Below are 13,249 nucleotides of genomic sequence, written 5' to 3' on the forward strand. Positions count from 1 at the left end.
AATAGCCTTCATCTGCTATAGGAATAAGTTGTGTATATTTTTATTCGTGCCACAGGAAACAATCCCTAGTTTAAGAAGAAATTTATTTCATAAATATGATGAATAAAGCTCACACTAAATACTAAAGTATCAATATATAGATTAACTCTACATTGATCAATAGAGCTATAGATAATGTATCGCTAGTCATTGGTCAACCTACGCATCAATAGAGCAGGCCTAAAATTTCTGAGTATGAATTCATGCACAGGAGTCTGTTTTATGACATTACTATTCATCTCCATCAAAAAGTTTTAGCTATTGCATACACCATGGTGATAAGCATATATATATTATTAAACATGTATTTAATAGCCTTCATCTATTATAGGAATAAGTTGTGTATATTTTTATTCGTCCCACAGGGAAACAATCCCTAGTTTAAGAAGAAATTTGATTCTTGGGTACTCTTATTCCTCTTATATTTATAGTGTTCCTCAAATGACTTTTCTGATGTATATGGAACGAAGAAAAACTATTTCGAAACCTATTCAAAGGGTGATTGTTGTGTATTTGTAAATTTTCAACAACCAAATAACCAGATAGATACAAAGATTATTTTAGCGACACAGTTAGTCTGTCGTTGCATATTAAAATATACGATGAGTAAGGTAATGCTATGATATAGAAATACCATTTTTCTTCAATGGAGAACCCTCCGCCTGTTTTGACATTCTCTGTTCTCCGTCAACACACTTTATCTTTGCCCTAACCACATCAGAGGCAAAAATGTACCCGCGTTATGGATAGCCAAGGTGCGTAATGTACAAAGGTCACAGGACAGTAATGAGAATACACGTTTCCCCTAAATGTCACAGACAAACCTTTTCAAGTTGCATCAACACTTTATTTCCTAGGAAGCCAACCTCAGGGTAATCCCAAGAATATCATTTTTTCAATCTCTCATAAACGTCTACTCAAAAAATGGAAAATAAATAAACTGAATCGCTATTATTCAAACCAAGTTATTCTCTCTCCCTGTACTACCCTCTAAAAGAAGTTTTTATATACTCATATGACGCGTATTTTCAAATATATACCAGTTTCTCTCTTAATTTAACTTAAGAGAGAATACTCCCCTCGGCCAATGCCTCGTCTTTCATTTTTTTATCAGTTTTTCTTAGAATCATAACATACCAAAAAACTGTCTTGAGATTACTCTCAGAGTTTCGTAACTTTTATTTTTCAGAAGTATCTGATTAATTTTAAATAGTTGTCTCTTTTGCAACCTGGCCATTTTATTCCATAAGAAATTTCACTGATTATTTTCCAAATCCTAACATACATAATGAAAACTTTCTACAGAAAAGTCGTACGAAAACAACCTCTAATTGGTAAAAACTATTTGCCACGGCTTCAAATTTGAAAAACAAATCATAAAAATACATTAAGATAAAAAAAAATTGTGTTTCACTAGTCAGATGATTTTCTGTGAGACACCATATTCCACTACACCGCTGAATTTTTATCTCAAAAATACAATAACGTCTCCCGTGACGGTATTTAAGATAATCCTGGAAACTAGCAGTAAATACACGGGTAAAAGATATCGAAATTTATCCGATAATTGACGTCCCTGTTTCACGGCCTTGGCTAGAAAAAATATAATTCTTCATCTCCCGGCTTTCCCTAGCGCCACCGGATAAAGACCGAGCGGAACCCCGGCACCTCTTCACGACATCCACGTAACCGCGGCGTATTTACCCAAACTCGCACTCTGATCCATGTCAACGATGATACCACTCGGGCTGCTTGACGCTGAGACGGAAGAGGAAACAATGTCCTTGAGACCGTCATCCAGCAACGAAAAAGCCACGCGGCACTCTTCAAAACAATGTCTGTCTTGAACGTCGGAAACATGAAGAGAGATGGCTATATAACACTACCCGCATCCTTTCATCCTTCACACCCATTCGCAGCAACCATCATCGACACCCCTCTCTAGACGCTTTCAGAAAACAACGAAGAAAATCCATGGCCACCAGCCCACGCCGTTTCCTATGCCTAACCCTCCTTTTGGGGGTTCTGCTGGCGTTGCCCAACGGCGGAGACGCTTCGCCGCGGAAGCCCGGTATTGTTGGAGGGTATAAACCGATCCCTGATGCGGAGGACGCCGATATCCAGGACCTTGCGTGGTACGCGGTAAGGCAGCACAGAAGAGAGACGGGAGAACGGCTGACCCTCACTCGCGTTCTTGGCGGGCAGCAGCAGATTGCAGAGGGAAAGAACTACCGCCTCGTCATCGGCGCAGCTCCTCGCAGCGGAGTCGAGAGCCTCTACCTGGCCGAGGTCTTCGAGTCCTGGAAGAACTACAGAGAACTCAAAGTGTTTCAACTCATCGTGTAATCCTCTCGATGCCGCCTTCTCCCTCGTACGATGCGCAAATAAATGACAAACGCGGGGGCGAGAGGCCACACCGACGTCAGATTAAATAACTCATCGACTCTTCCTCCATCGACGGCCCTTGGCAATGATTGTGCTTCCATGCGTGTTTGTAAGCTTTCAGTGTTCATCGTATTATTTGAAATCACCGAGGTCCAGTACAGCAGTCGCTGCTTCCCGATACTATCCATTCCAGAATGTCTCTCTCAGAAACTAATAATATGCTTTCAAAAACCAGAGTGTGTCGATGCCGAGAAACGTTGGACGCCTATCTCTCTTCCCGATAAACGACAACAGTTTTTTTTACGGAGCTGACATTACAAAACATTACATATCTGCGTAGTATCTCCAGTTTTAATACTTCCAGCTTACATATCTGATATTTATCTCTGTTACCGTCGAGATCTATCCGCGTCATAAATAGACGGGTTCGAAGTGATGAACTCAGCGCGGTCAAAGCCGCCATTTTCGTACAAAATTATTCCTCATATAGTGTTTTATTTCCCTTCTGAAAGTATTAAAGCTGGAAATACTACGCAGATATGTAATCTTTTGTAATGTCTGGAAAAAGTTTTGTACGATAATTAAACCGTGTGAATTTATAATAAAAATGGTTATTGAATCTTTTGTGGCCTCATGGCCGGATAACGACGAAATATCCGCTAAGTTGGTATTTAATATTCACAAAAAAAAAACCAAAATAAAAAAAGCTTATTGGCACAAAAGAAGAGAGTGGAGGAACCAAAATGGCTTTCTGATTTTGCGAAATCGGCGCTGGATCTCTCAAACTTTGTGCATAATGCACATCAGGCACAAGCAATGACCTCAGAGCTTGGATTCTGGGTTCTACAAATCTTCTGAAGCATCGACCTGGGAGATTATGTTCTTGGCTGTGCAAACCTTCTGAAGCGCCGGTCCGAGAGATTTTTGTTATGTAGAAGCTGAAGACTCATTCCATGAATGGTAGTTTGTGTTTTTTATTTTCTAAGATATCACAAACACTCTTCGTAACTTATGATCAGTTCAGAAGTTACAGTTATAGTGCAAGATGGGTCGACAGACGGATTATGTACTATGGTTTTTATGAGGTTCGCCTGACGAATATTAAGACCACCATATTTCGATTTTCTATTTTAAATCATACTATCTCTTTATTGTGGGGACTTTTTTCAGATATCCAAAAACTACCTTATGTGGAAAGCCTTTGATCTCAAGGGCATGTCTACAGAAGAGTGCAAGCTTGAAATCCTACATGATATCACAGGGATTCCATTTTATCTCAAGGAGACATATTTCCATTGCTCACATTTATGATAAGTTAATATTTTACTTAATATGTACGGAGATAAATTGAAGTGTCGAAAAATGCTCAAGAAAATATATCAATCACAGAATTTCTTAATTATGATATCCATGAGCTCAGTAATGGACAAAGACAAAGCTAGGGTTCAAAATAAAGCCTTGCAAATCTGATAAATTACTCAATGCATATTTTTAGCTCAATAAACTTACCTCCAGCGGATATTTCAACATGTATGTGGATTTGTTTAATGCAAAATTTTATGATACATATATCTATACTATCCATATAGATACAGAAATAAATGACACACACTTTAGTATGGTTTACGATACAAGTTTCATGAAATATGTTGAGATAATCAATACACAATCAATGTTGCACTATAAATAACTAGTTTATAATAGATGGTATTCATGGAAATGTTTTTGGTTAGGAAGCCAATCATGCACTCCACATCTGATGAAATACTCATTCATACAATATATTCATATATTGAAAATATGATGTTTATAATGAAACCCATGAATTTATGGTACATCTAGCTCAATTACTAAAGAATAATATATTTAAAGATGAAACATGTGTTCTATTTAAAGAATAATAAAAAATGAAATCATAATATATTGATAAAGTAGCACAATCTAGTCTGATTTACAAGAAGAGTACGGCTGATCTTGTGCCCATTTGTGTTTAAACACTAAGGACAGATAATAAGTGATCACTAATTGATAATGATGAATCTCTAAATGTAAATGTACCACAATGTCAATTTGGCCGATTCATATCATGGTTGTGTAATTGTGTTTAGATATAAGACACTAAAGCCAACTTCGAGATGGATTGCTTTGTGTTGACTATAATCTAAGAGCTTCTATTCATGAAGTTCCAACCCTCCTTGGCTTAAAAGGCCATGAGTAAGCTTTCTGGATTTTCCATACATTTACAATATTTTTTGGCTTTTAAATCTTTAAGGAATTAATATTTATAGTCATAAAATACATTTTTATCATTTTCAAATGCATTGAATACATGTTTATAGAGATGTCAATCTCGCCCGCCATTATGTGGCTCATTATTGCTGGTGGGAGGGGGATCTCATTGGAGCACATAAATCTGGGGCTTAAGAGGCCCATTTTTTTAGTTAAATCATTGGTATACAATGTACTCTGTGTACATCTGGTGTGATCTTGGTGGCCGTCGAGGAATAACACCAATGTGGCATCTCGCCAAGAAAGAGATGCCATTATTACCTAATTAACCTTAGGATTTTGTTATTTATCCAAAGACAGGTGGCCCCACAGCCTTTGCTGATGAAGAAAACAAGAGAACTCTTCATTGATGAATCAGCTGGCACCCGCCTGGATGAGAGAGAACAAATATCCAATGTTGGAAATGAAACAAAACTCAAATGGAGATATCTTCAGATCCAACGATCTGATTGAGCTGAAATTTGGAGGGCAGTTTTGCCTTTTGACCCTTTATCCATCCATAAATTTTGATGATAAAATTGATGATGGGAAGATAGAAAATAATATTCAGGAAGCTCGCCCCAACCTAGTTTGCCAGGACGGACACAGTTGCTGCTTCTGAAGTTGAAACTGATTGATTATTCATATTCTTGTGCTCAAAACTCAGAGTGGTGCTAGCTCTAACTAGAAGTATGAGTTGATTGTAGGTTTTTTCCTTCCTCCTATCCCGCTCGCTCACTCGCGTCTTCATCTTAATATTCACGCTCGTGAGAACACCTCTGTCCTTTCAATTAAAAGCAGCTTGTGTTGTTGGGAGTTTCAGGACTGTTGAGGAGGCGGGCACTCTCGCTCACTTGTGTCTCCATCTTAATCTTCACGCTCGCCCACTGGCGTCTGAATCTTCGTGCTTTCCAAGAATCTATATTGAGGCGGGGGAGGGGAAAGCTTGGGCCCACTTATCCCGATAGGACCCCAACAAGGTTCTACCTGAAAGAGGTTCAATATTCTATACATGATCGTAGTACTTTTTGTAACCCGATCTCATTCTTTTTGGTAATGTAATCCATGCCGACGAACTTTGAGTATTACTTCGTAATCAGCCCAAACACTGAGCGAGAATGGTAAGGTTGTCTTTAGATAACGGGGATGTGATTTGCCATGCCAATCTGGGGCAAAAAAAACCATCCGGTCCTCCCGGATTAGGAATGCCATCTGTAAGTTCATTTGTGATTCTTTTGATTCCTTCTTGATTTCTACTTAAATGCTAATGTATGGGGGATATATACATGCCCTTGGAATAGTTTGGATAGGCGAGAGCACTTATTAGCCTTTAGAATCAAGATCTAAGCATTGGAAGATTTTGGATAGGTGAGAGCACTTATTAGCCTTTAGAATCAACATCCAAGCATTGGGAGATTTTCGATAGGTGAGAGCACTTATTAGCCTTCAGAATCAAGATCCAAGCATTGGAATATTTTCGATAGGTGAGAGCACTTATTAGCCATCTATATTGCAGTTTTGAAACTTTATAACCAAAAATAAAAATCTCTAAAATTATCATAATATTCTGATAAGCATAATACGAGAATGATATAAGTAATTACTAATTTCTATCGTCTTCAATCATTTTAGTCAAGTTTTATAATCATAATTTCATAAGGAATAGCCTCTCCTTGGATAATCGTGTAAGTTTGTGAGAGTTTCAAAATGACCTAGTGTATAGTTTACCCTCCTAACCCTAATCCGCTATTCTAATGGGTACTGATGTATAACCAAAATAAGTTGATAACATATTCTTTAATATCATCACTACCTTTACTACAGTTTTAATCCATCTTATTTCTCAAGTCAATATACTTCTGTACCAAGGGAAGATGATCCCATCTATACCACTCAATCACCTTTGTTCACTTCCTACTATATTTAAAATAAGACTTCTTTTATTTTACATAATTAGGGGGTTTTAACTCATAGTCACAAAATTTACGTCTATTCTCAATATGTGTTTGATGCCTCAGGTCTAGGACCCCATAAAAAATTGTAACATGAAGCAACATGATTGACATTTAGGTATAATGTCATTCATGGATTCATAAAGATCGAACCAGTGAACTATTTCAATAAATAACACCTGATATATATCCTAAGTATATCTATAAATTTCGTGATATGATTCTTCATACCTGCTATATAAGTAGGATCACATAGTGATATAATTTTTGGTTAGTTTGATGCCCCTCTCAAATATCGTTCAAAAAGGAATATGTGGCATACTGATAACATATATTTTTAGTAGCTTGATATGATCATATTTACATGTTTATTTGTATTAAATCAATTATATATGCATGTTATCAATCTTAAAGTGATTAAATTCATTTTAATAATGATATTCTTAACTTTTCTGTATTTTTATGTATTTTTGGAGATTTTTCTGAGTCAGAATATTATTTTCATGGATTTTTTATATTAAATTCAGAAAAATATGATATTTCTACATCGAAATGTATGAACTTTAATAGACAACTAAAATCACCTTTTCATCTTTTAGTGCACAGGGTGATGTGGACCAATCAGAAAAAGGCATTCTTTTTATGCAATAAATGCTTGCAAGGACCGACGCAACAAGGATAAAAAAATGATTCTTTTCTCTTTTCTCTCTCCTTGGAATGGTCAAACATTCCGTTGCCGCTAAGCTGTCATATGCCATGTGGTACTATTTGGAGCTTTTTCATGGGATTAAAATGGGGAAACCGCTGAGGTGGCATGCGCTAACATGGCGCCACATCAGCTGCAACCTGGAGAAGGAATATTATATGTAAATACTATGTTACGATTCTCCTTTTTATCTTTTTCTCTAGGGTGACATGTGGCGTGATGAGAGTTGTCGATCGTGGATGACAAGGAGCAATCTAAGCCAGTCATAACAGTAAATGCCTAGACGAGACAAACTCTAATCGAATGACGTGATGGCACTGACGAGGATGAGGAGAGAGAAATATTTGAATTAAATCGACGGCTAGAAATCATCCAACTTCAAGGCTCGATATCCGAAAATCCAGAACTTAGATCGAGACAAAATTTTGAGGGCATCTTCATCTTTTTGTCCACTATCATCCATTTTGTTGGATCTATAAATTGAACTCCCGTAAAAAACATCTTTAAGCTCACTTCCTCCTAGAGAGGCTGACTAAAAGAAATTGAAGTTTTGAAGGTCCATCAAGTGTTCCTTTGTGTCTCTAACGCTTGGAGAGGTTCAGAGAAGTGGGAAGGTTGATCTGAAGCAAGAAGATGACATGATCCTAACAGAATATAGGGATCTAAGGATAGCCTTTCGATTTACATTGAATCATCTCTAACACATTTAGTAAGTTTAACCATATTTGCAATCTATATCTTCATCCATTACCATCCTCCATCCACTCCATCATTGTCCCGTGTCCATCCTCATCGTAACCTTTAGTTCACATGCTCCCTACTCCATGGCGATCTTGTCATACCTCTCTCTCCTTCCTATTTAAACAAACACATATCAGTACACCTCTCATTTCTATCATTGTTCAACCTCATTCTCACTATCTTTATCACAGTATCCACTCGTGTTTATGCCACCTACCACGCCATTGTTACGATCCTGTCTCACTTTCCATTATTATATATCTTAATCCCTAATTTGTAAAACTCTAACTAGACATTTCTCATCGTATTGTCCGCCCTCATCACATATTCACTACGGTACACATAACTCTTCTGATCTTCATGCTTCACCCAATTAGGGTCATACATTCACTAATATTCGTTAGTAACTCTCCACTAGAGACAATTCTTACTCGTCACTAGCTTAAATTTTATTGATTAAACTCAAAGTCTCAACAACATAATTTTTACCCTAATTTTGAGTTTATCAAATTCATATGTATAGGATAGTAATCACTGTATTATGATATCATCATTATTCATTGTCTCATTACGTGTATTCAAGGAATTCATTAGAATTATCACAAGACAATATTAATGAATACAAATGTATTTAAATAAACTTAAACATCGCATATAAGTTTGGTTGGCTTCACCGCCACATTATCCATTATATGCATAGTGTACAATGTAAATAGTCATAATTGATCATATTTACAATTCGAGAAAATACATCCCAACCTCCCCCCAAGGTGTTCACGCCTGCCATTAAAAAAATCCTTCTTCAAATTCCTCATAAAATTTTAAGTAGACAAACCAAAACAAATAATTAAATCAGTGCACTTTAAATCAAATTAGTTTTTCCAAAATCCATTATCCTCATAAACTCTCTGGCCTTTATACATGATTTTTAAATTTTTACCATTTTCTCTGTTAATTCATAATATATCTCTCAATCACGGCCCCTTTCCCAACATCAATATTAATTTATTTTATTACCAAAATATCTATATGAACTCAAACTTATGATATTTATTAAAGTTTTTCGAAGGCGCCTAATTAAAATAAATATCTCTTTAAAATATACTCACTCATCATATATTCCTCAAATTCTTTATTTTTTTATGAAAACGTCTCCATGCTAAAAATTTAAAATTTTGATAGATATTTTCTGAATACCTAGTTAAAAAATCAAACAAAACAATTTACTTATAAATGGTATTATGAAATACATCCCTCCATTTTTCATTCTATTTTTTTCAAATATTTTGTTCTAAATTTCACATCCATAAAATATAATTGGTGGCCAATAACTAGGCAAGGTGATGACTATATGACTCTTTGTATATCTTAACGAGAGATATAAATCATTATGACTCCATTATTTTGCATTATTTCTTCTTCTGTATAAACGTCATCCCTGCTGCCTTAGTGGTTAACATGGATGGAAGAGAGTAAATATTTTACAAATTTTAAATATATACTATATTTATCAATACTCTTTTAAAATATTTTCGACATTATGAGTCATTTACGTCCTCTAAATGGCTTCATTAAGGGAAAAATTACTCCTCGTTACTGAACTAACTCATACAAACTTTTGGTATCAAAATAGTTTATCAATTTGATATAGATATAAATATATATTATATATATCATGGAGTGTTTCCTGTTTGACTGGGGTTGAGATGAAACACATAAATGGGAAAATGTGTCGAGAGATAGTAAAGCTCCCTTTATTGGCAGCCAGTGGGATTTTAAAAAAATGTACTTTAGCTGCCATATTTATTAACTTATATTCATTGATGAGAATTATAAACAATAAAGGTTTGATATAAGATATAAATGTTGTTGATTGGATCTGAAACATTTTATTAACAATCGAAGACTGAAATAGGATGAGGTATAATCATTTTCTTGAAATATTATGTTTAATTCTAAATTGAATAATTTTCTTTATCATGAAATATGTCATTCATACAAGTAATAAGATTAAAATGATACAGAAATTTCAGCATTAATGTATATTAATTCTGCCCAGAACACCAGTATCCAAAACTAAAGCTTTGATCTGGTTACTATCAAAACTTGCTGTCTAAATATACTTACTACATATCATTCCAAAATTATTTATTTCCTGATGGCTTGAGATCTATAGATAAAATAAATGTGTATCTTTTTTTAACTGTGAGTTGAGCTACCCTAAATTTATTGACTAGAATAATGGTAAAAACTTCTATTTTAAATCACTTTCTCACACTTAAAGTTTCATAATCAATATTGATTGTTATGGCTCTTTGATCATGTTACTTTTTATTTGAAATAATCAGCTCATTTCTAAATGTTGAAATTATGGAAATATGTAGTTTACCTAAAGTTGAGATTTAATGTACAGGAAGTTATTTAAAAGTATTGTCATCATTTAAATGAAGTGTTATGCATTAATAATGATGGGGCTATAATACAGTCCTTGTGAATTTGCAATCGGGACATTCTTTTACTTCGAATGATGGCGCATGGCCTTTTCATGATTGACAATGATTCATGTGCCTGTTATGATCAGTGATAATGTGGATGTTATTTTATATGTTCTTCTGGTACAATCCAGTGATAATGAGGATGCTATTTTATATGTTCTTCTGGTACAATCCAAATATCATGAATAATTATGGTTGGCATCAGGCATTTCACATTCAAAAAGTGCCACATCCCCACAGTTTTTTCCTGGATATCAGATATATTGCACTGGGTTAGTGTTGAATAATTCTAATAATTTAGACATAACGGTCCTACTTTTTGCATTGTTTTTTTTGTGGTTTAGAACAATAACTCTAAACATTTCACGTGCACTGATGATATAAGTTCATCCCTACACATTCGAATAAGTAATGTAGGATGAAACACTTGAGGATTTATGTATAGCAATATAAGTTCACTCAAAGAGTAATAATCAGTTCATATTTCTTTATCTCCTGATTTTAGATTTATATTATTTGATGAGCAAGAAAAATTTCTTCATAAATATCATTCATGATGTTGTTCAATATTTCCTAGATGAGCCTTATTAACATTTTAATGATAGATGGTGACAAAGTCCTCATATGATGAGCCCTGTTTACAGCATGATAGTAGGGAAAATTTATCAGAGGCAAGAGACCGTGTAATGTAGGCTATTCCCAGCTAAACAACATACCAAAAAGATATGTTACATTTATCTCAAAGATATTATACTATTTTAATTTCCTGGATTGAAGGTAACCAAATCTACTCAATTGTTTTTCTTGAGATAATATATAATTATGTTATATAAATCACTTGTTTGACTAACATGATATGCACTAATGGCATCATATGAATGAATATTTGTTGTCAAAACAGGTCTTCGATCCTCTACTAGATTACTCTTAGTGGACAACAAGGAACTCTGTAAGTTATCTTGACAGGATGTGTGGGTGTAATTATGTCATCAAATCCGTTCAGATCCTGAAATTTGTTTCTTCTTGGAAGATCATCTTTAAAAAGGACCAATCAACCATTAAATAAATCTTGAAAGTAATGTGACAAGACCATTTTCTGCCGCACCAATCTCCTAAGAATTGTCCAACCACGATTCATGGGTGCTTGTGCAGACGTTGCACAGTGCAGTTTTAATTTTTGAACTGCTCTCCACCCAGGCCAAAGAGCATCCCCTGGCACTGCCCAGAGGCTGGGCCAGAGGACATGGGCAGTTTTTGATCAGTTATTTAATAAAAATGTAATAATTATGAATGTGTGAGTCATGTAGATGAGTGGTGTTATCTGCAATCAGGAGTTTAGATCCTGCCTCAAACATTTTTTTGACATTAATCCTAGTCAATAAAGGTCATCAGCAGGAACACGGGGGACTGACAGAAACCCCAATCCTTAAAGCTACTTTTGTCATTTCATCTTCTTACAATCCCTTCTAAATGTTGTAGCCAGCCCCATTTGAGGGCAGGAGGAAACTTGGTTTTGGAATATTGCCAATGATGTTCACCTCATCAGATCCCCTCTACCTTTAGGAGACTTCTGTCCGATGAAATGTGCTATCTGCTCCAATAACGAATCATTGGTTTAACTGAATCATTAAAGAAAATAGATAGAACTTTCTCTTCGTCTCAGGTTGATGCATCTTCTCAATTGTCGGAGTCCACCCTGGCACATCCTACTCCAGCGCCTTCTCCTAACCTTTGTCCACTATCCTGAAAAGGACTAGCAGGCTCTCACCAGGGACCTGCCCCCAAAATAGGGTCCTGTGGCAGGTCAATTTGGAGTGATGGGCAGTTCAGATTTCCACCCACATTTGCTTTTCATACCACCCCAGAGTTTTGAGGCCATTAGAAATTCACCCACTTGGAGCGGATTTGCACAACACACTAACCCCTCCCAAAATCTGCCTTTGCAACTTTCTCACAGTTTTTGCCATAGTTTTATTAAATAGAGAGATTTGAAAAGATAGAATCAAGTATCAAGATGGATAAGATTCTCAAGGTCACCGCTACCTCTAAATAAGTATAACCTTAAGAGAATACACCAAATGATGCCAATGAGGACACCTACATTGAGAGAGGATAGTGACCAACAGTTCTATTTTTCCACCGTTGTTGAGCCATTAGAGAGGTACAAACCATGTAACTTACATCACTAGATTACCGTGCAATCATTTGGAGAATTAAGATCCAAAGTCAACCCCACGTGGAATCCCCAATCTATTGGGTAGATTCACTACCTTAGAGTAGACATGGTTGTTCGGTTCCTTTTTGTGTGAATTTGTGCGAATTGTTTGGTTTTCCAAACAGAACAATATCAAATTCGAACAGATCATCACACAGACCTGTGTGCTGTTCTATTGTTCGCTTTGTGCGAATTTGTTCGAATTTTGTTCGGATTTGCGAATTTTGTTCGAATTTGCGAATTTTGTTCGTTTTTGCACAAAAAAAGAATAGAACAAAGAACAAGGCCCTGTGCAGTTCTTTTATGCAAATTTTTTGTTTGTTTCAAACGAACAGAACAACCATGTCTGCCTCATAGTACAGATCTTGATAACCGTCCTTTATAAACAGCCTGCTCAGTGCTTTCGAAACAAGTGGCCAGAAACGTATTTCCCGCAAAGTAAAAGTCC

At 35.7% G+C, this 13,249-nt stretch overlaps 1 protein-coding gene across 1 annotated transcript; it reads left to right on the forward strand.

Moving 5' to 3' along the window:
• The first annotated feature begins 1,959 nt into the window (after positions 1–1,959).
• On the forward strand, positions 1,960–2,602 carry LOC144707793 (cysteine proteinase inhibitor 8-like). The gene has a single exon (XM_078581037.1). It carries the CDS (start codon positions 2,014–2,016, stop codon positions 2,383–2,385), a length of 372 nt encoding a protein of 123 aa, XP_078437163.1. The 5' UTR covers positions 1,960–2,013; the 3' UTR covers positions 2,386–2,602.
• The last annotated feature ends 10,647 nt before the right edge of the window (positions 2,603–13,249 follow it).

Source organism: Wolffia australiana, chromosome 9 (assembly GCF_029677425.1).
Source record: "Wolffia australiana isolate 7733 chromosome 9, ASM2967742v1".
Taxonomy (NCBI): Eukaryota; Viridiplantae; Streptophyta; class Magnoliopsida; order Alismatales; family Araceae; genus Wolffia; species Wolffia australiana.